This window comes from Pteropus medius, unplaced genomic scaffold (genome assembly GCF_902729225.1).
Source record: "Pteropus medius unplaced genomic scaffold, Ma_sr-lr_union100, whole genome shotgun sequence".
NCBI lineage: Eukaryota > Metazoa > Chordata > Mammalia > Chiroptera > Pteropodidae > Pteropus > Pteropus medius.
The window spans coordinates 2,393,739-2,419,836 of record NW_024343732.1 but is presented as its reverse complement, the minus strand read 5'-3'; the positions used below and the strand labels follow the sequence as shown (position 1 = coordinate 2,419,836).

At 50.7% G+C, this 26,098-nt stretch overlaps 1 protein-coding gene across 2 annotated transcripts in view; it reads right to left on the bottom strand.

Annotated features, from left to right (window-relative positions):
* Positions 1-4,161: 4,161 nt before the first annotated feature.
* Positions 4,162-26,098, bottom strand: part of SLC25A42 (solute carrier family 25 member 42) — a 31,920-nt gene continuing 9,983 nt past the window's right edge. The window contains exons 2-8 of one of the 2 annotated variants that reach the window (XM_039867952.1): positions 14,271-14,383; positions 10,825-10,930; positions 9,230-9,255; positions 8,526-8,692; positions 8,105-8,221; positions 7,414-7,565; positions 4,162-6,155 (exon numbers count right to left, since the gene is read on the bottom strand). In XM_039867952.1, the coding sequence (XP_039723886.1) occupies positions 5,848-6,155; positions 7,414-7,565; positions 8,105-8,221; positions 8,526-8,692; positions 9,230-9,255; positions 10,825-10,930; positions 14,271-14,383 (989 nt within the window). In that variant the 3' untranslated portion in view covers positions 4,162-5,847. Of the gene's footprint in view, positions 6,213-7,413; positions 7,566-8,104; positions 8,222-8,525; positions 8,693-9,229; positions 9,256-10,824; positions 10,931-14,270; positions 14,384-26,098 lie in introns of both variants that reach the window. The other variant, XM_039867951.1, reaches the window with a different exon arrangement.

The following is a 26,098-nucleotide window of genomic DNA, read 5'->3' as shown; positions in this document are numbered from 1 at the left end:
AAGATTTAACAACACTGGCACCATGGAGTTCCCATCAGCCACTAGCTTAGCTGTGAGTCCACGTGTGCCCCGCACTCACTTGGTCTTCCAATCTGCTTGTCTCAGTCCCTATTCTTCATTATGAGCAGATGGCCAGGAGTGTCCAGAGATCTGAGGAGGTATCCAGTATGGAAAACAGACCCAAACAGAAAAAAAAAACAACTTAGGGAAATTGATTCTACAGCGAGACGAGAACTTACAAAACACAGTCTAGATATTCTCAGAGGAAAGAGATTGTATCTATGAAACAAGAACAGAATACTACTAAAAAGGAATGTCTGAAGAACCATTTTTGTTCTCTTTTTGAGCTCTTGTAGATTAAAAGCAGATGGAAAATAAAGTTGTAGAAATCCTGCAGAAGGAACAACCAAAAAAGATATGCAAAACAAGAACAAAGGAAATTAGATTGAAATCAGAGGAAGAATCTTCAAAATAATGAGAGTTCTAGCAGGAGAAATCCAAATAAACAATGAGACACTCCATGGAATGATGCAAAGGGAACTCCCCAGGACCAGAATATTCCAGGTGCCTGATGCTAGGTGACAAGAGCCCCATCCCAAGGCACGTCTCTGGGAAGTTCCAGAACAAAGACTAACTCCCAGTGAGGACAGAACAGGCCATACCTAGTGGCCCAAGAATCAAAAGGTGATAGAGCACTGTCTCCTTGCACTGTCTTATGGCACCTCGAGTCATCAGGGACTCCCTGTGAGCTGACATCCAGTGGCCCCGGGCCCACTGGGCACAGCTCCTCCTGCAGCGGCACCTTGGGCCACCTGTCCCTTCACTCAATCATGGCTGTGCATATTCTCTGCTCTGGATCTCAGTGTCATGTGACTTAGGGACACAGGAAGGTACAAACACCACAAACAAAAGCAATGCAGTGACATGTCAGGCACAGGCACAATGAGGTGCAGCATTCACAAGACAGCCAAAGCAGGAAGAATGGTGACAGTTACACCTCTCACTGCTCTGCATCAAATCACATAGCTATTTACAGACTCCTTGTTACACATTTCACACATACAAAAAAAGTGTAAGAATGAGAAAAAGAAGGTAGAACCACAGTCGAAAATAGGGGAGATGGAAGCTGGTGGTCAAGGGACACTAGTCAGTGAGATGTCTGGAGATATCTTTGGTTGGCACGACTTCAGGGGGAGAAGCCAATGGCATCTGGTAGGTGTAGGCCAGAGATGTTCAACCCCCCAGTGCCCAGGATGGTTCCCAACACTGAATGCCCCAGGCCCAGACAGCAGTGCCAATGCTGAGAAACCCTGCGTCACAAGAGGCAGACTGTATAATTTCCAAACTAGCTGAAAAGGAGAATTAAAAAAACAAGAAAACCCCAAAACAAATCAAACCTTTGCCTCAAGAGAAGTCAGCCAAGGAGAAAACCAGTGCAAAGAAAAGACCTGACAAACTGAAACAACCTGAGGTTCGTCCATTCGAGCTGGAGCTTTGCCAAGTCCTCGGGCCTCCTCCTGCCCTCACTGTGTCCTCCTCACCGGTAACTGCCTGGTCACCACCCGACTCCCTGGCCACCCCTGTGGGTTGCCCTCCCCTCCTCCCACTGCAGGCTCCCCTCTCATGGGGCCCCACGTTTGTCAGCAAATCCCAGTTTTTCTATGGCCCTGGGCATCTCAGGCAGCTCAGCCAGCATGCCCAGTATTGCATATCCAACCCCTCAGTCACATCAGCTCCATCTTTCCTGTTAACCTTCTCTTTCTCTTCATACCTAGACCGATGGGAAACCTGTTGGCAATGTCCTCCCCAACCCCCACTGCCACCACTTTGCTCAGCCAATGGCAGAGGGGGGCTTTGCAAGAGACTCCATCCCAACCCTAGACCCTTCTTTCCCTAATTGAGGGGCCACCTTGATTAGGGACCATGAGGGCCTCTCAGAGTGCCCAGCTTCTGAGAGAAAAACCCAGACCTGCCACGCAGACTCGCTGGAACGGAGCTAGGAAAAGCGATATGGGCCCCAACTTAGAGAAGGACCAGTTTGCCAGTGGCTTCATCCATTCTGGCTGCTATACCAAAATGCCATAGACTGGGTGGCTGATAAACAATAGTAATTGATTTCTCTCTGTTCTGGAGGCCGGAAGTCTGAGATCAGGGTGCTGGTGCAGCTTGGGGGAGGACCCACCTCTGGGCTGTAGATAATTCTTCTCATAAGGCGGAAGGCAGAGAGGGGAGCCAGCTCTTTTTAGTGACTTTTGTAAGGACACTGACCCTATCGTGGGGGCCCCACCCTAATAACCTCATCTGACCCTAAGCACCTCTCCAAGCCCCACCTAACACCACATTGGCTTTAGGCTTCAGCACGGGGATTTAGGGGAGGACATAAACATCCGTCCATGACAGCCCAGATGATAAAGTAGCTGGGCCCTGGGCCCCTCTTGGTGCTATGGAAAAACACAGGCTGAGAAGGCAGAAGAGTCATAACCAAGGCAGAGACAATAAGATCCTAAGGGAACACTACGAATTATCAGAAGTCATCTGGAAGTGACAATTTCCTAGGAAGACACAAATTAGGAAACGAGTGGGTCTGGTCTCCCGAGTCGAAGGTGGGTGCCCAGCCTGGGCCCTGGGGCAGGGGCTTCATGGTCCTTCGGAACCTTCTCAGCCCACAGACCCTGCCTGCCTCTATCCCCTTGCCCAGACCCCAGCCTGGCTTCCTACCTGAGCTCCCCCTACCATCCTCCCTCATCTGCTCAAACACTCCATGGCTCTCCATTGTTAGACTCCTGCCTGACACACCCTGCAGGGAATCCCCAGGCCTGGGGGGTGCTTTCCCCAATACCCTAGACAGGGTCTTTGCCTCCCTTTAGTTGCTCTCCAGGATTCCTACCTGCCTCCCCATGGCTCTACGGCATCTTTTAAAAAAAAAATGTTTTACATTGAGAGCCAGAGCAGCATTACCCATGACATTGCCTGTCTCGAGTAGAGATCTCAGGGTACACACAAGTCTGGGAACCTCAACTCACCCCTCCCTGGAGGTGCAAGAGGCCCACTGAGTTCAGGGGCTTGGAGGAAGAAGCCGCAGCTGCTTCTCTCCAGTGTATTGGTGTCACACCCATTCCTGCCTCACTGGGACACAAAAATACAAGTTTCCTGCTTATGTCACTAAAGAACATCTTGCCTCTCCTACCAGGCCTGCTGTTTGGGGCTGCAGTGTACAGAATGACTAAGAGGAGGGAAATAAACAGCTAACAATCATGAAGACACCGGGCCTTATAAGGGATCACAGGAAGATGTGACTAAAACAGCAAGGAGGTACCACATGGCACCCCAGAAAGGCAGGAGTCGGAGGCTAGCCACGGTGTGGCCTGAACCCTGCACAATGCCCGTGGGCACCTGCATTGGCATGACCATGCTGGGGAGTGCTTTGGTGGCACCTGGAAGAGGTGACTCCATAGCTGGCTGGTCCCTCAGGGACACGTCTTGGGAGATTCTCACCTATGGGTGCAGGAGCAAGGGTGGCAGTCACAGCGTTATTCCTGATGACAAAAAGCTAACCCAGGAATGAGCAAATAAATGGGGTTAAATTGTAAATAAGTAAATAGCGCATTGCTTACCACCCATGCGAGGCTCTCGCTTCCCCCCTCTGGTTGGTGCACCCTGCACGTTCTTTCATGGCCATTGTGATAGACCAATGGTGGCCTCACCCTCCTGCCCTTGAAGATGGGGACATTCAGCACCAAAGGCCTCAGCCATCTGTGAAATGGAGCCCCCAGCATGCAACAGACCACAGGGCTCAGGAGAGAGAAATCTGGGGATTTTGGAGCAGTGCACACAGGATGGGCAGTGGCCCATTTTGACTGATGTCCCCAAAGGTACAAGTATGTATGCACAAGATCTCTGGAAGGACATACAACGAACTGGTAAATGGCGATGCCCCTGCAGAAGGAACTAGGAGGCCTACTTACTTGGTAAACCCTTTTGGGCAGTTTGCATTTTCTAGAAAATCATAGTATTAATTAACAATTCAATTACATTTTTAAAATGTCTACTCATGACTTTACTAAAAATTCTGTCAAAATAACCTCAACTCTATTTTAGGTTCATGGTGGGTGGGTGGGGTAGGGGTCAGAGCCTAAGGAAAGAGACGTGGACAGGAGAAAAAGTTATTTTAATTTTTATTAAATATACTCTCTTGGCACAAATCTTTAAAATATATAAACATTATATATAAACAAAGTGTCTTCATGGCATCAAAATAACTCCAGACCAGGACAGGCAGCCAGTAGGGAGGGGTGTGACTGCGGAGGGTGCCCGTCCAGTTGTGTGTGGCACTAGAGGAATGGGGTGGCACTGCTAAGGCCCACTGGACTGGGAGCCACCCTGGGCAGGCACACTGGGTCCAGCAGGACCCGAGGGACTCTCCCACTCCTGCCCAGACTGTAGTCCTAAGTAGGGTGCTGCCCAGCCAGTCACCTAGTCTCACCTGCCTGGGGTGGCCCCCCAGTCCCTGCTGCTCTCTCTTGCCTGGGGCTCTTGGGTCCCCATCCTGTCTCTCTATGAGGGGTGACCCTGCCTCTCCTGCGCACTGAGCAAGGTGGGGAGAAGAGGTGGGACACTCACCCAATATGACAGTCATCGCAGGCTACTTGGGCCTCTGGGGACAAGAGTCTGGGTATGAGACTGGGGCTGGCTGATGGACACATGCAAGAACAGACACAAGTCCAAGGCAAGAACAGACAGAATAGAATGAAGGGAAGAAATGAAAGTCACAACTGGAAATGTGTGTGGGGCAAGCACACAGGTCATTTCACGCATGGTGGATGTCCTAGAACCAGATCAGATCAGTCAGAGTTTACCGTGACTAGACCCAGGGCTGGCTAAATTGAAAAAACAAAGTCAATAAACTACAAACATCATTAGGAAATGAGCGTTCCTCCATCCCTGTGATACCCAAGGGATCCGGGAACTTCTCTGTGAGACCAGCTCCCAGGGGGTCCCCTGACTCTTCTGAGCTTTCCACCCCTGGCCACATATACTGTCTTGGAAGTTCCCATTTGGGTAAGATCAAGGCTGCCAGCCACCTCCATGCACTTCATTCAAGGACATCAGACAACCCTGTGGGCAGAGGGTCAGGGCCTCAGGCCCAGCCTCCATGGGTGTTGCCAAGGGGCCAGCAACAGCGGGGAAGACCAGCTCCGGGTCCCTACACTGGTGTGGAATCAGGATCAGGATAATACTCTCAGACAAGGCTGTTCCAGAGCAGAAGGCTCTGGGGCTGGAGGAAGTCATGTCACCTGGGAAAAAAAGGCAGGACAGGGGTGGGGTGGGTAAGAGGCTGCATTTGTAGCCACAACTGAGCAGGAGACTGGTCCCATCATGGACAGGGTAGGCCAAGCCTCTCCTGCACTGTTCAGCTCCCCCATCCTGAGCATAGACCCAAGACTAGGGGGAGGCGGAGTCTGGCTCTGAGCCCAGTGGGGACAGGGTCATTAGACTCAGGAGCGTGTCCAAGGACACAGAGTGCCAGGAGACGCTGGTCACTCCAGCATCAGGGCGTTCAGGGGGTACCTCCAGGAGGCAGCACCAGCCCCAGGGAGAAGGGAAGAGGCGGTTAGCCAACCCATCCTAAAACTGCACTCCAAGGGCTTCTGGCTTTCCTCTCAGACCCAGACCTGAAGCTCTGGGCTCAGCCCCTCTGGCCCGCCTGCTTGTTCAACACATGGCTCCGGGGCAAAACCAAGCGCCCCCTGCCCCCCGCGCTTCTGAGCTCCAAAGCATTAAGGGTCAGCGGTCCTCCCCGAGCTGGAGCTCGGCTCCCTGTCCCGAGAGCTGCCAAGTGCAAGGCCCCTAGCTCTGCAGACGCCGCAGCAGGATCTGCATGAGATCGAAGGTGGTGAAGCTGATGCCCACTGCAATGGGGCCCTTGAGCCAGTTCATGCTCAGGCCCTTGTAGAGGCCGCGCACTGCGCCCTCCTCCCGCACGATGGTACGCAGTGTGCAGGCGATGGAGGCGCGCGGGTAGCCCGTGACGCCGGCCGTCTGCATGCGCCGCCGCACCACGTCCAGCGGGTATGAGGCGGACTGCCCAATGATGCCCGCGCAGGCTCCGAAGATCATACGCTCAAAGGGGTAGGGCTGCCGGTGGCCGCTGTACTCTGCGGGGAGGGCCAGGAGGGGCCATGAGGGCGCCGCAGGGGAGCGCACCCCCGTACCTGAACACACACCAGTACCCACAGGCGCTCCCTGTGCACCTATACAAACCCGTACTGTGTTGCCCCTGAGTTTCAGGACCTGACCGGGTTCCCTGAGCCTTCCCACTAGGACCCCTTCCTCACCTCTAGATCATTTTTTTTTTTAAAGAAATAAAAGATTTTTAAAAGTCAGAAAAGCCCAAAGAAAAATATAACCAGGTCTAAAAGACTAAGCGCGAGCTCCCATCGAATCAGTCCTGTATTTCCTCTAGTAAAGTAAGACATTGAAGTGTCCATGACCTTCTCCGTACTACCCCACCAGGCAACCCTGCACAGGGGCCTGAGAGCAAACACACAATGGTGAACATCCAGCGCTTCCTCCTGGGTCCAAAGGGACTGATAACAGAGTTTCTCTAAACATGCACATGTGTTTTAAATTTAAAACTAAGAATTAAAAATGGGGACATACCGCTGTTCACTCACCACACAGGCAAAACATTACTTAACCAAGAGCAACGCATGGGATGAATGTGGGGACAGGGCCCCAGGGCAAGTGCAGCAGCCAGAGGAATGAAACCCAAATCGGACCCTTGCACAAATGGGCACTCCTGGATGTCCACTGATCACGGAAAATCCGCCAATGGCCTAAATGCACCCCTCCAGAAGGAGGCCCACCCCACAGCTAAAAGGATGCGACAGAGCCATGGAACTCGGCAGGATGGACTCAATACTGGCTGAGGCAGAGCTGTGCTGCCCAGAGGTGCAGGAGGTGACTCCACTCCATTTACTTTTTATAACCAGGAAACAAGATGAGACATTATTCCTGCCACATATAATTGCACAAGTATTTCCAACCGCAGGGAGGAAGTGGCCAGCATTTAGAGGGGTGGTTATAGTGTTCCCTGTACTTTTCAAAACTCTCAGAATTACCAAAACACAAGCGGCACTCCTCCTCCACCTAGGTTTTACCCATAGGCTTTGTGCAGCTGCCTGTGGTTGCACAAGTGGCTGCCAAAACTCTGGGCAACACAGTGAACTTCACAAGGTTGCACTTAAAACAAGGCATTTAAGGTTGTGAGTCCAGGTTCCCCAGCAGTGGCCTGATGTCATGTGCCTTCTCTTGAATCAGACACTCAGCCCCCAGCCTGCCTGATCCAGGGGTCCTAGTGTGGGGTCTCCAGGTCTGTGTGAACTGAGGATGCTGCCCCCCACCCCTCCTCACCTCTGTGCAGGCTCTTGAGCGTCTCATAGGTGAAGAAGCTCAGCCCTGCGTAGGGGATGACCCCCAGCACGGTGGGCGTGAAGCCGTGGTAGAGGGTCTTCAGCCCCTCTTCCCGGGAGATGCGGATGAAGACGTGAAAGATGTTGCTGTACCTGCCAGGACAGAGCAACCAGCGGGTGGGCTGGAGCTTCCTACAGGGAGGAGCCACTGGCCTTAACTCATTAATTCCAGGCTCCTCTGCAGTGGGGGCAGGTCTGGATGCTGATGCTTCCCTTCTTTAAGGAACATAAACAAACACCTGGCAAAAGCTTTGGCATTAGAGGGCTATAATGGGTGTCCAAGGCCATATTCAACTTTCACCACAGGGATCATTCATGTGCTCAGCCCTCTCATTCCTCTATCTGTTTAATGCATCTATGTCCAATTTGAAATGAAAACTAGTTGGATAGAAGCAGAACCGACCTTCAGGCTTAGAGAACTTTCTAGAACAGCTTCAGGATCGTATGCCTGGCCTGCCCTTGTTGTACCAGACAGGGTCTACGTGGCGGAGTGTTGACACTACAGCTTCCCCTGTGGCCTGGATGTAGAGGCCCAGACTCAGACCCCAAAAGTCAGACGGAGGGAACTGACCTGGGGCCTCACTACACACAGAGTCCCCGGTGCTGGTGAGGGTCACCGTGGTAGGACTCACATTTCCTTTGGGGTCACAGCCATGCGCGCTCGGACCAGGTCCAGGGGGTAGGTAAGTGAAGCGGCTGTGGTTCCAGCGAGGGCCCCTGCGAGGAGGCGGGGCCAAGGGGGCAGGGCTCTGAAAGTGGGGAAGGGGCAAAGACAGACTGTGAGACCCCAAGGCCCAGAGGAGGGAGGCTCAGCCCACGGCCCACAGGTATGAGTGTGGGGAAGAAGGACCAAGGATAGGTGGGCTGGCTTCTTGGTGGCAGAGCTGGGGGGGTCTTGGTGGACATCACTTTGAGATCCGATCAATGAATGATGGGGACCTGCCCTCCGGGGGTCTGAGTTCTGATGTGGTGAGTGTGTGGAAGAAAGACAGGGGAGCAGGGGGGGGACGGGAGGGAGTTGAGAGGGTTTGAGTGCTGGGATGGGGGCCTCACTCTCCGCGGAAGCCGTAATAGTGGCCCAGGACACGCTTGTACTCCTCGTGCGCGCTGAACTGGATGGCGGCATAGGGCACCACGCGCACCATGGTGGCCGAGTTCCCGCGCCACAGACTGAAGAAGCCCTCGTGGAGGTAGGTGAAGTAGAGCAGCCGAAAGGCCTCCTGGGGGGGTGGCGGGGCAAGGTCAATGCCTCCACTTACCTCCTCTCCACTTTCCCGCCCCTCCCCCTTGCCCCTCCTGCCCATTTTGTCCAGCAGGGAGACCAGGCTGGCAAAGCAGGCTCAGAACTCCACGCAGAGGGTGTTTTGTTGGTGTTTGTCTAGTAGTCTAGCTTTTAAAAATATTCTTTTTCTTTATTAATACCTGCTCTGTTTAAAAATAAATCGAATATGAAAACATGAGTTTAGAACATCGAGTCCCCTCACCACCACCCCAAGGATACGGGGTCTCCTGTCAATTCCCAGGTTGTGCTGTGACCAGAGCTCAGTGTGCCAGGACAGGTGGTCCTGGGACTGGGCCCTGGCAGGGAGGCCTTGGTTACCCAGGCTCCCAGGAACCACCCTGGGAGAACCAAAGCAGAAAAGAACCTTGAAAAGTGTCTCTCTACTCCCCTTGTCCCCAGGCTGCCACTGCTTCCTGCCGGCCGAGTAGGGCAGTGGGTAGCCCCACAGCCAGGGATCGGTGATCTAGTGACTTACCTTGGCAGAAAATCTTTTTGAAGACACTGGAAAAAAAACCCAAAAACACAACATAGACTGTTAGATGTGAAGGACAGGACTGCCCACCCCAAGTCTGTGTGACTCCCACTGCAGGGGTCTGGTCTGAGCTAGAGAGTGACAACAGTCCGCCCTGCTACTACCACCCCCAAGGGCTGAGAGCAGAGTGTCCTGAGCAGGGTTACTCTCCTCCCAGGAACCTCCTCACCCTCTGTGCCCAGGCCCCTCTGCATGCCAACTTGTCCCCAGGAAGAGGGGCTGAGCTGCCATCTGATGCCAGGACAGTGACGGTCTCTACAGGGGCCTGTGGGATGACATGCCTCTGGAGGGTCAACACTCAGCACTCACACCAGACTGGACTCCAACCAAATCTCTCTGAGGAAGGTGTCACAGACATTAGCCATGTGGGGATCAGTCCAGGGGCTCAGGCTCACCTGGGACAAGGCCAGGGTGGTCTTTGTCTGGGATCTGCCCTCTCTTCTTGATGGCCCAGTAAAGGTGCCCCTAACCTGCCTCTCTCACCCTCCCTTGCTGCCCAGCTCACTCCCCTGCTCCTTGGTGCACTGTCATCAGGGGCTGGAGCCATGGTGGCCACAAGGATCCAACAACACAGGCCATGAGGGGTCTCAGTCTTGCAGACTCCCCTGCCTCACTTCCTGAGTCTCTGCTGTGTTCCCGGGATGCCCTTGCACTCTCGTGTGTGTGGACATTTGTGCACACGAATTGCCTTCAGAGTTACACAGAGCTCCCTGGAGGGCGCAACACAGCGTGTTTGCCAGGTAACAATGCAGCTGACACAGGGGAGCTCAGCTGTGTGCCTGTTATTGTCCTCATTGTATGGATGAGGAAACTGAGGCACAAAGAGTGTAGGTGGACCAGCTCAAGGAATTGGGGAGGGCCTCTCCTCCCAAACGGCAGAGAGGCAGGGGTCACAGGTTGTGAGCATCCTCCTGTCCAGCACCAAGCATGCGCAGTCACTGTCTGCAGGATGGAAAGGCCTTGTCTTCAAGGAACCCTGTGCCTGCTTAACCCTGAGGAGAGAGGGAGCTGGTTTCTTGAACTGTGCCCCGCAAAAGACATGTCCATGTCTTCACCCCTAGTCCCTGTGACTTACCTTAATTGGAAACAGGGTCTTTGAAGATGTCATTAAATTAAACCGAGGTAGTACTGGGGTGGGGTCAGCCCTAATGTAATGAGGGGTGTCTTTATAAGAAGAGGAAAGGACACAGGCATTGAGGGAAGGCAGAGATTGGGGTGATGTGGCCACAAGCCAAGGACACCTAGAGCTGGAAAAGGCAGGAAGGCTCTTCTCCTAGAGCCTCCAGAAGGAACCACCCTGCCAGCACCTTGATTTCAGACTTCTGTCCTCTTAACTGTGACAAAGTAAATTCCTGTTCTAAGCTGCATGGTGTGCGGTACTGTGTGACAATCACCACAGGACACTAGTAGGGTTTCTAGTGGATTTAGGAGTCATTTAAGAAACCAATTTGCAGTGTAGTTTGCGGCTCTGTGGAGGAGGAGGGTGACTGCCTGGAAGCAACTCTACTGCACAGGACAGATGGACAGACAGCATTTACCTTGGAAGATGATTTTAGTTCGGTCCAGGGGCGCTACTGCCGTTTTGGCAAGAGCGCCAGCCAGGGCCCCGGACAGGAGGGAGCTGAGAACTTGCCTGTGATCGCTCTGCAAGAAACACACAAATACAGTCTGTCGTCGGAGAGGTATAGGAGGGGACTGCTCTGCTGGGGATGGCACCAAGAGGAATACTTCTCCCCACCCCTCCAACCCCCCTTCGCTGGTCTAGGGCCAAGAGATGCACAGTGGTTTGAGTGTTGAGGCCCTGGGAGAGCCGTGGTGCCAGAATCTTCACAGGACACAGTGAAAACCTCCCAGGTGACAGAGACCATCCATGTGAGAGGTAACGTATTGTCTGGGCCAACCCGTGAGGTTCTGTGTTCTTGGAGGCAGCCACAGTGGGACTGACTCCAAACACGAGGCACCCCCGACCCTTCCCACGTGCAGGCCTTGGTTCCATCCACCTGTGTGCTGGACTCTCACGCGCACTGCAATGTCTCAGGCAAAGTCATGAGGCCTTTGTGCTCGGGGGGTAAGGAGGCTGGCACGGGGTGTCAGGCAGGCAGACCCTGTCGGGGTGTCCCCTTTCCACATCTTTCTGTCAGGACTTCAGGGTCCAGTGCCAAAACGAGGATAATGGTGACAGTGGCTGACCTGCATCACATGCCCCCATGGCCAGCCTCGGGGCCAGCACTTTCTCTGTCTTCTTAAACTTCCTCAAGCCCCCCGTGCACAGCCTTCTTTCCCTCGCATGTCCATCTGAGCCCTGAGCAGTCTCATTGGGTTGGAATCTCCATACTTCCAGCTGACTCTCACAAGCAGCTATGGGGAGCACTCTGGAATGTCTTGGACTAGAGGTGCCCCATCTCTCCTCGATCTGCAATGAGCAAGGATGGCGAGGGGCAGGTCGTTCAGTGGTCCCAGGAATCCATGAAGTCCCACACGGACCAGGAGCCCCGAGGGGCCTGGAGACATGCAGTGCAGGGTGGGGGTATGTAGGAGCCCCCCATCCCCCATGGGCCATCAGTCTATGGAGAGAGCAAGACATGAACTAAATCTTCAAAGGTACACAGTCACCCATTTGGGTGGCGGGCCCCGCAAGTAGGCTGGCTTTTACCCAAATAGACATGGAGAAGCACGGAAGGTGGACGGGCCATTTTCACTGTAACCAGAGAAGAGGTGGCTCCTGCAGAAATCAAGATGGAGATAGCAGAAACTGTGACCAGGGGAGGCTGTGAGGGCATTTGGGAGGGTACAACTGGCAGCCTGGGTCTGAGTGGATGTGGTAGGGCCCAGGGCCCCTGAGTTTGCTCAGATCAGTGGGTGGCTCAGTGATGGAGGGCTGGGAACTGAATCTGTCCACACTCCTGGCCTGAGTCTGGGCTCTGTCCTGACTGCAGTGACCAGATAGCCTCTCTGGTTTCTTGGTCTAGGTCCCACTCCCAGATCCTCTCCAGAGTGTCCCAAGTGCTCCCAGGGATCTCGTATCCTGCAATCCAGCTCCCGTCCCGTAGGGCTCCAGCCCCTTTCCCGTACCATCCCAGCAGCCCCTTCGCCTGCCTAGCCCACTCCTAATAGAAAAATTTCACAGCGGTGTTTTCCCTCCCATGTTTCTGAGGCCAAGCTTCACTATGGGGTTCGATCTGCTCATTGCTTCACACAGGCCTGTCACTGGGGACCCCCGCCTTTTCCAGGTCATGCAGCAAGGCTCTGGTCATCTGGTCCCATTGGCTTTGAGAGGTGTGGACATCAGATGCTGGAAGTCTCCCTGGTGCTCCTGGCATGAGCTCCCTGCCTCGGCTTCCTCTCTGTGAACCCATGAGAGATTGCTTATGCCCGCTGTGAGCAGAGGAAACACCCCACGACAGCCTATGTGCTTGCTGGCATTGGAGGGAAAGCCGGTACGTCCTTTCTGTGTCCTTCCGCAGTCTTGTGTCCTTGTGCAGTCTGCAGTTCTTACAGCCCCAAGGCCAGCTCTGTGTATCTGGAACACACATATCCTTAGTCCCTGCCCTTGGGGTGGGCTCTGGGACTTGCTGTGGGCCCACTTCCCGGCTCAGCAGAAGAGGCTGCTGCTGCTGCCTCCAGTCCATGATTTCAGTAGCTCTTAAATGACTATGGCACTTTATTCTTCGTTTTCTTTTCTTTTTTTTTAGGTGAGGCAACCCTTGGTTGACCTCACAGATTGCAAGGACCTTGTCAGCTTACAATACCTTATTTTTTATTTATTTTTTGTGCCTACAGCACCTGGTCTTCCCAGGTGGTCTCCCATCCAAGTACTAACCAGGCCCGATCCTGCTCAGCTTCCGAGATCAGATGGGATTGGGCTTGTTCAGGTATGGTGCTTTATTCTTTGGAGAGCTCAGCACAGGCATCACCAGGTGATTAGCATGTCCATGTCTATTGCATGAAGGGGGCCTGCAAATGAAGTGCGAGGCAGCGCACTGACAGAGAGGTGACGGGCCATTACAGAGGCTCTACATGGCCGCAAACGCCACAAGAAGACGCTGGGCTTCTTAACCAAAGAAATGCAATTTGTAGGGTGAGCTTCTGCATTAGGCTGGCCAAGCAGACCAAGATGGATGTTGCGTGTGTGGCCAGTAAGGAGGAAGACTGGTGCTGGGCGCCCAGGTATACGACGGGCACGGGCCTTTTGCCAGGATCCATCCAGGTGGCAGAGCGGCAGCGTCTCTGGGAAGTCATGCTCTGCTGGGAAGTTCACTAAACTGGGAGAAACAGAGTGCTTGCTGTAGGCTTGGCCCTCATTGCCTCACATGGCTTGGTGCCCCACACACTGACCCAGAAACTAGTCCTCCCACCTGCCTGGTACTCCTCAGGGCAACTCAGAATTTGGGAACAGTCAGGAGAGTTGGGACAATGACAACACTTCAGCCTTTGAGCCTGTGGACTCTGAGAACTGCCCAAGGGCACCTGAGCCAGGCCCTGGGAACTAGGAGGAGTTTCCTTGTGGGGCTGGGTCAGTCTGTGTTTCAGATTCGGCTGGGAGAACTTCTACTGTTCTACTCTTCTTGGCTTCTCGGTGAACAAGGATGGGGCTAATCCAATTTCTTTAAGACGGAATATAGCTGTTCTTCAATCCAAGGGTGGAATCAGAGATGAACTCCAGAGCTGAGAGCAAACTCCACCAATTGGACCCTCAATCTCAACCAACCCTGAGTTTACCGATTCTTTCCTGTTTGTAAATCTGAGCGAGAAAAGGGGCTCAAGGACATCTTCTGACTTTCTAGCCAATTTGGGTGAGGTTTTGGCTTCTTGCAAGGTGGTCAGTGGCTGGATTCACATCAAAAATGGGGTGGTCAGTGCCTCTCCGCCATAGCCTCACACTGATGCAGCCCCACTCCAGTGTACGTGGGGAGTGACCTGTGACAGGTGCACACGCACAGGAGAGGGACCCATGAGAACGCTCATGGGGATGCCGGGTACTTGCCTTTGAGGAGACAGGTGCGGGCAGGATGGCCTCAGCATCCTCACGCAATCGCACCGCGCCTTCCTTAACACCATTACCCATTCCAGGCTGCTGGGGATGGCGGAGACCCGGTCCTGGGGAGCAAGAGGGGACACAAGACCTGGTGAGAAGGGACCTTCCCCACTTGCCTCATCCCCTTGTCACCTGAAGCCAAAACTGCCTGAGCTGGTATGGTTTTCCTAACTTGGAATCTGTCTCCCTGCAAGGGAAGGACACTGCACCAGCATCCAGATGCCAGTCTCCTGCGCTGATGGCTTAATTGTTTACAAAAGCCTTTTTGATTGTCACAAATAGGTTATTTTAACTTAGTACCAACTGGGTGGATGGGCTCAGAGAGGTTAAGCCACCCCCAAAAAAGTCACACAGCAATAGGCGGAGACATGGTAGGCTATGAGGCATGGAGACCAGAGGGCCCCACCTGCCCAGAGCCAAATGACCACTGGGCTCAAGTCAGCTTAGACCTGTCCACAGAAACATGTTTAGAAAATTAATCTTTTTCCTACTGTGTGGCTGCCTGCTCTTTGCAGCCGAACTTACAGCAAAGGGCCCTAATACCTGATGATCTGTCACTGGAAACCTACATTTATCCTCCAAGTGGAAGCGCATGCAAAGCTCAGCAAATTGCAGTGAGGGGACCAGGAGGAGGAAAGGGTGAAGGACAGATGTCACTGAGATGACACCGCACACCAGTGTCCTTTGAGGTCTTGGTTCTCACACTTTAAAATGATGCAAATGATTCAGGTGTTCCCTGAGAAGGCCATGAGCGCTCCTCCTGCTCTCCGGGTCTTCCCAGGCAGCCCACATCAGTGCCGGTGTGGAATGTTCTAGAAAGCATAAGCAGGATTCCGCTCTGTGGGCCCTGTTGCTGTTTCCTTCTCAAAACAGGCCCTGGCTCTGGAGAAATAACTGCTTCCAGGACAGAGCAAGAAACGTAGGGATGAGCCTAGAGCACCCTGAGGTGCCAGGGAAAAACCAAAACCAAGGGACACAGGAGCTGGGTCAACAACTTCCCAGTGGCCAAAGCTGGGAACAACAAAATCGATAAAGCAGTACTGGATTATAATCCAAAGACTGAAATATCCATACGTCCACACTAATATAAATGAATGACTGAATAAATAAGTGGAGGAGAAGAGACAACTCTCCCATCAGAGGAATCCCAAATAATTCGTGCAGATGCTCTGCCTTTGAGGAGGGGGAGCGGGACTCCTGGCCCTTAGGTGTGAGTTGTACATAGTGACTTACTTCCAAGGGGGATAGCACAAGAAGTGGGGAGAGAAAAGCTTTACAGAGGAGATTCCTGACAGACACCACAGCCAAGTGATAAAGGTCAACATCACAGTGATAAGTCGGGTTGATGGCATGTGCCATGGTCACAATGTACTGAGAAGGGTGCTTCACTTCTGTAGTCCCCCATCCCACACCCGTCATCCCAGTCCAATAATGAGAAAAACACCACAAATCCCAACTGAGAGTATCCTACAAAACACCTCATCAGTTCTCAAAACTGTCAAGGTCATCGAACCAAGAAAGTCTGAGAAATTGCTCAGCCCAGAAGCCTATATTACACTAAGGCAACATGATGACTAAATGTGTGAGATCCTGGGACAGAAAAAGGACAGTGGGGAAAACATGAAATCTAAATATCCCATAGCTTTAGTTAATAATAACGCATCAGTATTTGGAGGGGGGCGGGTGGGAGAAGGGAATGGAAGGACTCACTTAAAATTGAGCCGGAGCTGCCATCACAGAAGAACTGCCTTGTGTGCCTGATGCCTCAAATTTTGGAAGGTTAAATCAGGGCAAAATAATCCTTGGACTGGGCCTAAAGTAACATTGTATTTGCTTTACTGTTTGCACAGATAACAAGAAAGCAGATTGATGACTACCAGATTGAAAATTAAAAACATTGTTTAGAGTTAGTGTCACTGTTTTAGCTCATCTGCACCAATAGAAATGCCTCTTCTACTGATCTAATTGTTCCCCTTCCTCTTCTCATAAATACCCATTGCCTTTGTCTCCTAGTCAGAACCCTATTTGGACTTCTGCCTAAATCAGTGCTTCCCCAATAGCTATTCTTTTAGATCTCGAATAAATGCTGTTGTTTCTCATCTTGGCTTTTCATTTTTAGGTTAACAATTAGTTCATTAGTTTGTGACAAATGTACCATACTAATGTAAGATTAACATTAAAATGGAAGAAACTGGGTGTGTGAGGTGGAGGGGCTGTGTTGCCTTTGTAGTTTTTCTGTAAATCTGAAACTGTTCAGACAGAAACCAGGCCCTTAGTAGTGGTTTCAAGCCAACTGCTAAGGTGTCAGCCTGTGGGATGCACTGAGACTGTGTCGCCCCCACCCCCAGCACCTCCAGCTGCAGCTCAAGCCACCGCAACATTCTGGACCCTGGGAATTGCCCTGGCATCTGGGCATAGATGGTGCCGATTCTTGTGGTGGGCATGTTAAATGTGAACACATTCCGCAGAACCACCTTCTTGAGAGAGGATCCAGCCCTTTGTGTACCTGCAGTGTGTGAGGTGCTGATGGATGAATTCCCTCCCTCTGTTCTTGCTCCAAGCTCCCCAGGTCTCAGTTTCGTGATGAACAGTTTCCCCAAGCAGGTAGGTGCTCACAGGCTCGGATCTCGGGCTGCTCATGGAGCCCACTGGAACATACAAGGGCCTGCCCTGGAAACAGCTATGGTGGAAATGGACAGAGAGTCACCAAACTGGTGTAGACCTATAAGAACGTTATCACTGCAGGTGACAGAGCGTCGAGGCAGGCCACAGGGAAGGCCTGCAGGGGGTTGAATGGTGGCCCCCAAACAACATGTCCACCCAGAACCTGTGAATGTGATGTTATTTGGTCAGGTGTCTTTGCAAATGTAATTAAGGTAAGGATCTCCCTCCGTATGAGAGCATCATGGATTTAGGGTGGGCCCTAAATTCAAGGACAAGTGATCTGATAAGAGACAGAGGGAAAAGGAGACACAGAAAGGGAGAAGGCCCTGTGAAGACAGAGGCAGAAACTGGTGTGGTGCCCTCACCAGCCAAGGAATGCCTGGGGCCACCAGAAGCTGGACGAGACAAGGAAAGATTCTCCCTCTCCTAGAGCCTCTGGAGGGAGTGGGCCACACACACCATAATTTCAGACTTCTGACCTCCAAAACTGTGAGGATAAATTTCCGTTGTTTTAAGTCATCCAGTGTGTGATGATTTGTTGTGGCAACCACTGGAAAATACGCCAGGGCCCTTTTTAGGGGAGAACCTGAGGCGGGGGGTGCCACCCCAGCAGAACAGGCAGTCTCAGCTTGACAGTTGCACCCAGTGCCCCTGGCAGTTCCCCAGGATTAGAGAATAAAGGGAACATTCTTGCCCTGGGGGATTGCAGGGGTAGGGGAGTGGAGGGTGTGGGGGTACGGTGTCAAGATTTTGTCCCTCAGGCCAAAGGCTAATTTCTCTAAAAGATAAAGAGCTCTTTGCTCTTTCAAAGCAGTTAAAAAAAAAAAAAGCAAGACACAAACACAAAAAAGGCAGAGAAAAAGGCAGGTCACCAGAACAAAAGAAATAACTTAAACATATGACAGGTGCCTAGCTGCGATTATGATGGGAAAGGCAGGTTTCACCTTAGTAAGAGGCTGTCTCCATGCATGGGGCAGTAATGCAACTGTGTTATGAGATAGTGGTGGGTATGGAGGGAGGTGGCACCTCTTTGCCTTAGAATGTGTGCTGTGTCCCTAAGAAATGAGCATGAAGATTTGAGTGTTGGTAAGGCCACTACCAGCTGCTGGTCCCAATGAAAGGGGGCAGAAAAATGGGAGGAATATGTGCCTTGTGTCCTTCCTCACAAGAGAATGCCACTAGCTTGTTACTGATGGGCGAGCCTACCTGGATCCAAGTGAGAGGCTGCCCAGATGTGAAGACCAGAAGCAGACCACGTGTTTCTACTACACGGTCAATAGTGATGAGAACTTGCTAGACAAGGGAGGGGCCGAGGTAGGAGGGGACCTGACCTTTTTTCCCCCACAGTTTACATAAGTTATATTAGTTTCAGGTGTACAACATAGTGATTAGACATTTATAAAACTTACGAAGTGATTCCCCTCGATAAATCTAGTACCCATCTTACACCATACATAGTTATTACAATATTACTGACTATATTACCTATGCTATACTTTATATCCCCATGACTGTTTTTATAACTGGCAATTTGTACTTCTTAATGCCTTCCTCTTTTTCACCCATCTGCCCAATCCAGATTTGACTTTTGATGTGTAGACTCTCCTGCAGTTGGCATTTCTCCTTCCCCCACTTACCTACTCACTAGTAAGAGAGGACGCCCTGTATGGCTACCCCACCCCACAGCTCCTCTCCCTGGTCAGACCCCTCCCACAGTGCTCAGGGATCCTCCATGCTCTCCTGACTCCTTCCCCCAAATTGCCACGATTCTGAATTCATGCAAGCCTACCCCAGAGAGGCCCCACCTCCTTGCTTAAGACAGTCATTAGGTCCCCTCTGCCATTGATGAGGGGACACCCTGGCTGGGACTTCTCTGCACCCAGCCCTTCAGGCTGGGCCCAAGAACATGGGCTCCCTGGGTGCAGTCTAGAGCTCATCATCAGTCAAATGGTAACCAATGGCCCAAGTGGCCTAGGATGAGGCCCGGAGCGAGGTGGGCGGCCCCAGCTGACACACACGATCCACGTGCCAGAGCCACCTGCTCCTGTCTCAACTTCCTGCAGTTCCTACACCACCTCTGCCTTCCCTCTCTCTGGAGCAAGAGCCAAGGGCTCTGTACCAAGGTAGGCAATTAGATGAGAAATTTTCTTCATGTTCTTTTGTTTCTGTTGTACCTTGTTTCTTCCATTGTTGCTAGTAATACCAAATTTCTTTCTTTTAAAAAATTTTTCATGTTTATTAGCTAACCAGTTCTTTAAGAAATCTTTTTAACTATTACCTACACTAAGAAATATTTTACATCATATACTCACTTATATTCACATATACTCATGCATGCATGCCCTAAGGAAAACAAAAGTTTCAGGAAGTAAAAAATAGCTCTTTTTAAGTGCAATCTGTTCTGCCATTTCCCCTCCCATTTAATTTTAATAAAATTGATCACAACCAATTAAATTGATTTTATGAATAAGAATGTCAACCAGCAAACTCAAACCACTGTATTATAGGCTGTGATTCTTTGTTATTTCTTTGTTAAAAAAGAGACAACAGGCCCAAAATGGAGTCACTCGTGCCAAGCCCCAAATCACCAAACTGAGACTTAATATCTAACTTGTAGTGTCAGCCTCTTCCAGGAGTAGAATCTTAAACTAGTCAATCTGGGATTACCCAGTCAGCACTCGTGAGGTCATCTGCCTGACACCCCTGCTGTCCCCTAAAGGAAGATGACCTTGCCACAAACAATTGACTCTTGGCAATTTAACCTCCTTGTCTTGTTCCTTCTGCCTTTTTAAGTCTTTCACTTTGTATAGCTCCATAGAGCTCCCTTTCTGTCTGTTAGATAGGACGCTGCCTGATTTATGAATCACTGAATAAAGCCAATAAGATCTTTAAAACTTACTCAGTTGTATTGTTTTTTAACATTACATATTTTATATTATATATAAATTTATGTGTACACACAAACACATATACACATTTTAAGTTCTAACCTCAGAATTAAATCTGAATTTCTTTTTAAGGTAGTAATATAAAATGTCCTTTAGGTCAGCAGTCCCCAACCTTTTTGGTACCAGGGACCGGTGCTCCCATGAGAATCTAATGCCTGATGATCTGAGGTGGAGCAGAGGTGGTGACACTAGCGCTGAGGAGTGGCTGCAAATACTTCCTTGCCTGCAGCTCACCTCCTGATGTATGGCCCAGTTCCTAACAGGCCATGGACTGGTACCGGTTTGAGGCCTGGGGGTTAGGGACCTCTGCTTTAGGTGAATTTAAGTTAGAAGAAAAAAAGCAAGAAATGAACCCTAGAATGGGGGTGCAGCTGCAGAATTGGGGGAGGATCTCGGAAGAACTGCGCCCAAGAGTTGCCCTTGGGTCTCTGGTCACAGCAGAAAGATGATTTCTGGGGTCATGAGTGTCCTGTGTTTTCTGAGGTTCAGGAGCTCAAGGGGGAGAAGTAAATCAAAGCCTGGCCCTGGGGGAAGAGTAAGATGGGGCAGCCAGTTGCCAGTTACTCAAGGTGACACTGTTGTTCTTTGACAAGCAATTGCACACCTGGCCAGAACTTTTAGGAAGAGGCAAAACCCCGATGGTATCTTATAGGCATCATTTTAGGGGAGAAGACAGACCTTTGGTTTTGTTTCAAAATCCACACTTGGCCTTCTCAAAACATAAGTCACTCATAAGCTCAAAGATGTATTTATACAAAATAGTATCTGGGTGTGGGGAGGTAAACATTAGATTAGGCCAGATGTAAATGTTTGTTCCTAAAAAACAATCTTTAACTCATACAACTCAACACACACACACATAAAAATCTGATTTAAAAATGGGCAGAGGATCTGAATAGACATTTTCCCAAAGAAGACATACGAATAGTTAACAGGCATGTGAGAAGGTGCTCAACATCACTAATCACCAGGGAAATGCAAATCAATATCAGTTGATTATACCTCAACAAAAAATATCAAAACCACAGTTTGACAATCACCTCAGACTTGTTAGAATAGCTAATATCAAAAGGAAAAGAACAAGTGTTGATAAGGATGTGGAGAAAAGGAAACCCTCGTTTACTGTTGGTGGGATTGTAAACTGGTGCAGCCACTGTGGAAACCAGTCTGGAGGTTCCTTAAAAAATTAAAAATAGAATACTAGATGACCCAGTAATTCCACTTCTGGGTATTTACCTGAAGGAAACAAGACACTAACTCAAAAAGATATCTGCACCTCCATGTTCATTGCAGCATTATTTATAATAGTCAAGACGTGAAAGCAATTTAGATGTCCATGGATAGATGAATAGATTTTTAAAAATGTTGTACATATATTCAACTGCATATTATTCAGTCATAAAAAGGAGGATATTTTGCCATTTGTGATTACATGGATGAACCTAAATCAGAGAAATGCAAATACTGTATGATCTTACTTATATGTGGAATCTAAACAAAACACCAAGCTCACAGATAAATAAACCATAAATAAACCTCATAATAAAGCTCATAAATAAACCAAGCTTATAGATAGAGAATACACCGGTGGCTGCCAGAGGTGAGAGTGGGTTAGGGGAAAGGGTGAAATGGGTGAAGGGGGTCAAAAGGCAAAAACTTCCACTTATAAAATAAGTAAGTCCTGGGATTATAATGTACAGCGCTGCTCTGTGGCTCTCCCTCCAGAAGAGACTGTTTTAAAGTCAGACTGCACATTCCTCAATTCAGAGTGGAAGCTGAGGGACTTCTGAAGTGAGCCACCTGTATGGTTTCAGGTGCCTTGTGAGGATTTATGTTAAGGGTTGGGAGAGTTTGAGATTTTTCCTTAAAAATACCTTTAGCAAAAAAAAAAAAAATTGTAACTGTGTGGTGAGGAATGTTAACTAGACTTATTGTGGTGATCATTTTGCAATATACACAAACATCAAATCATGTTGTACACCTGAAACTAATGTTACATGTCAATTATATCTCAATAAAAATGCAAAAATAAAATAAAGTAAAACAATCCTTACCTTTCAGGTAAGAAAGACAATACACACAGGGACAAAGGCCAGACCATGAATGATGGTGGAACTGACTGGCCCCCAAGGAACACACCACAATTCCTGCAGCAATCAGTTTAAAACAGTTGGTGACTACTTCTTTGCTCCTGCTTCCAAATTAGGACCAACCAGAGAATGCCAAATATACCTCCTGACCAATCACATAGGCTTCTCCACACCAGTAGTGTCCAGTGGGGACTCTGGGCCTTCCCTACCATAAAGTCCCCTCTCCCCTGCCTGCCTTGAGTCTCTGCCAAGTGCAGTGGTGGCAGCTGGCCTCCTGGCACTAGCAAGCTCTGGGGTACGGGGGTGGGGGCAGCTACACGGGAAGGACGCAGCACCGCTTCTGTGGGATGCCTGCCAAAAACACACTCGTTGCTTCACTCTAATCTTAGACAGACCACACTGAGGGACACTCTGCAAATGACTGAGCAGTTCTCAGCAAACTGTGAAGGTCAAGGAAAGACCAAGGAACCATCATAGATCAGAAGAAACTAAGGAGACAGAGGACTAAGCGCAGCGTGTGAGCCTGGACCAGAATGGGAGCATTAGGACAAATCTGGGGAAATTCGAATTCAGTCTGGAGCTGAGTTCAGGGTGTTGCATCAATGAGAATTTTCTGGTTCAGATAACTATTGTGGTGGCACAGGTGCTAACATTGGGGGCAGCGGGGTAAAGGGTATATAGGGATACTTTGTTTCAAAAATTATTTTGAAACAAAAAGCTGAAAAAGAAAATGCCTTGAGAAACCCAGAAGCTTCTGGGACGTGCTAAAACTTTCACAGAAACATTTCAGATGTCTGTGGCTATCAAGGGGTTGGCCCAGTGACCTGGCTCTTCTCTCTCCAGTCTACATCTCTGAGCCAAGAGCTCAGTGTCATAGGCTGGGGAAGGGCGCAAGCATCCATGGGAGCCCTGTGTGAGGGATTCGCGCTGTGTGGTTTGTGGGGTGACCACTGCTCTTCTTGGCAGGTGCACCTTGACCCCTCTCCTTGGAACAGGTTGTGTGTATGGAAAGTCAGCAGGTGCGAGGTCTCAGGCCAAGGCCTTCTCTGGGGCCTGCCTTTGGCTCTGCATATGGGTGAGAATGGGGTGAAGACAGATGCTCTACACCAGCAGTCCCCAACTTTTTTGGCACCAGGGACCGGTGCTTTGAGAATCTAATGCCTGATGATCTGAGGTGGAGCTAAGGCGGTAATGCTAGCGTTGCAGAGCAGCTGTAAATACAGATGAAGCTATGCTTGCTTGCCTGCCACTCACCTCCCGCTGTGTGGCCCAGTTCCTAAAAGGCCACAGACTAGTAATGGTCTGCAGCCCAGGGGTTGGGGACCCCTGCTCTACACAATGGCAGCTATTGTTCATTATATCCCTTTGCCCCTGTGTTCTCTGCTCCAGCCAGCCTTAACCAAGGAGTGTTGGGGCTGCTTCACAGATGGGGAGGCCGAGGTAGCACAGTCCTTGCCTGAGACCACTGTAGTAATAACCACACCTCTAACAACTAGAATGTTGCTGGCTTATCTCTTCACTTTGCCAGTGAGACATGGAGAAGCTTGACCAGACCAAGGGCCGAGTGAACCCTAACGTTGACACAAAAAACCCAAGCTCCAAGGCCATGGTCATGTCCTTCTCTACAGAGCCTGGCACCCAGGTAACCTCACCATTTCATCCTGAACAATTCTCTTTAACCTAAAGGAACTACAGTGCAGGGGAGGCAGAAGCAAGGGTCTGGCCACACTCAGGTCCCCCAACGGCATTGGCAAAGCCAAAATATCCTAGCAGCTGCCGGAGCTGATCTGGGTGAGCCTAAGGGGCAGATGTCAGTGTGAGCCCATAGGCCCAAAACTTGATTGTGTAGACAGAAGCAAGACCATGCAGGCACAGGGGTGTGGCAGGCACTCCAAAGCTCACTGTGCTTCCCCACCTCCTGAGACTGTCCAGTCTTCTGAGGGGCACCCAGGGCCAGAACCTGGGCAGTGGGCACTGAGGGGAACTTACTCCTTTACTCCTGGTAAGAGGACCCCAGACAGGGGGAATGGTGCCAGGTTGAGAGGCCCATGAGCAGGGACTGAAGGTCCTAGAATCCTCTTATACTGACACTGAAGGAGATGGTCCTGGAGAGGTGGAACCATAAGGACTACTATGGTCCAATATTTAAAGGGCTGTGATGGGCTAAATAATGGGCCCCAAAGCTGTCTGTCCTAACCCACTGGAACCTGTGAACATGCTACTTTACATGGCAAAGGGGCTTCTATGATTGTGATCAAGTTAAGGATCCTGAGATGGGGAAACTCCTGGATTATCAGGATAGCCTCAATGTCATTGCAAGGTCTCATGAGAGGGAAGCAGAAGGGTCAGAGGAGATGTGACACTGGAGGCAGATTCTAGAGACATGTGAAGATGCTGAAATGCTGGCTTTGAAGGTGGAGGAAGGGCCACGGGCCGGAGCATGGAGGCGCCTCTAGAAGCTGGAGACGGCAGGACACAAACTGTTTCCTGGAGTCTCCAGGAGGAGCATGGCCCTGCACACTTATTTTAGATTCTGGCCTCTAGAACTGAAAGATATAAACCTATGTTGCTCTCAGCTTGTAGGTGTGTGGCAGTCTGTTACAGCAGCCACAGGATACTCACACAGGCTGTCATAAGGAAACAGCTCATGGGAGCGGGAGCTTTGCGGATAGCTTGGTGGAGTCACAGGGAGGTCAATTCCAGGTCAACATAAGACAGTGAGGAGCCAGTATTGCTCAAGCCCAACCACTGCCCAAGGAGGATGGTCATTCAGTCTCTAGAGTAGACCCTGCTGGCCCTGGGAGCACAGCAGTGAACAGATGCAGTGCTTGTCCTTATGCAGCAACTCAATCTATGAAGGCGGCAAACAGGGAGACGACTGAGTGATGGGGGCCGAGACTCAAGACCAGGTGGCTGGGCCAGCCTCTTTGAGGGGCGGTGTTGGAGCTGAGGCCCCAGTAAACTGGGAACAGGTGGGAGGTTTGGCAGGTGCTGCATTCCAGGCAGTGAGACAGGATGTGCAAAAGACCCGAGGCAGGAACTAGCCAGATAGAGAGGAGAGAGTGTGAGTTGAGGGAGGTAAGGGTCACTCTGAGCTGCAGTGGGGGAGGGGTGCGCAGAGGCAGAGAGGCCCAGAGAGGACACCTACAGAGTCACTCAGGTGAGAGGGTGGGGTTTCATGGAAGGAAGCCTGCCCAAGTTCTGCTGAGACCTGGGGCTGGTGGGGCCATTTTCCAGGAGGCGAGGCCCCTGTTTGAAGGCTCTAACCTCAGCAGCATTCTTACCCATGTCCCTATAAGTACTATGTAGTCTTTGCCCACTCCCACCTGAAGCTTCCCAAATGAGAAGAGGTTATCAGGACTTCTGGTACCACCTGGTCCCATCACACCACGAGAAAGGGTATGAGCACAAATATACAAAGCACCTGTTTAATTAAAAACACCCCGAAAACCACCTGTGTGGGTCCTATATGGGTGTCGCTTCCCTCACCCACTCACCTCTGCTTCATCACCCTACTGGGTGAGTCATAATAACCATTCCTGTGGCTCCTTTTGGATCCAGTCGTTCCTCTTGGTGGAAAGCCACATCCTGACCTCTCCCTAGTCACCTGTCAAGGAAGCATCTCCTTGCATAACCTCCTTGCATAACCTCCTTGCATAATTGGGAAGACAGAGTCACAGAGTCAAGGCTGGCTTTGCCCTTCACCAGATGACAGCCCTTCACAAGCTCCTGGGCCTTGTGGCACTACGTGGAGTGAGGGAGCCCAACACAGGACCAAGTTCTTCTGACTCATCCTGCCAATGTCTACCTAAACCTGCCCAGAGAACCCAGAGTCTTCACACACAGGGAATGTAGATGAGGCAGCCACTTTGCAAAGCAGTCTACAAGCTTCTCAACTACTCTCACTGCCAGGCCCATGCCCAAATTGATTTGTTCTAACAAATCCCTGCAATCCAGGTTCATGGCAGTGCCAGGTGCAATTGCCAAAAGGTGGAAACAGCACAAATGTTCATCAATGGTTAAACAGATAAGCAAAATGAGGCCCACTCATACAATGGAATATTACTCAGCCATG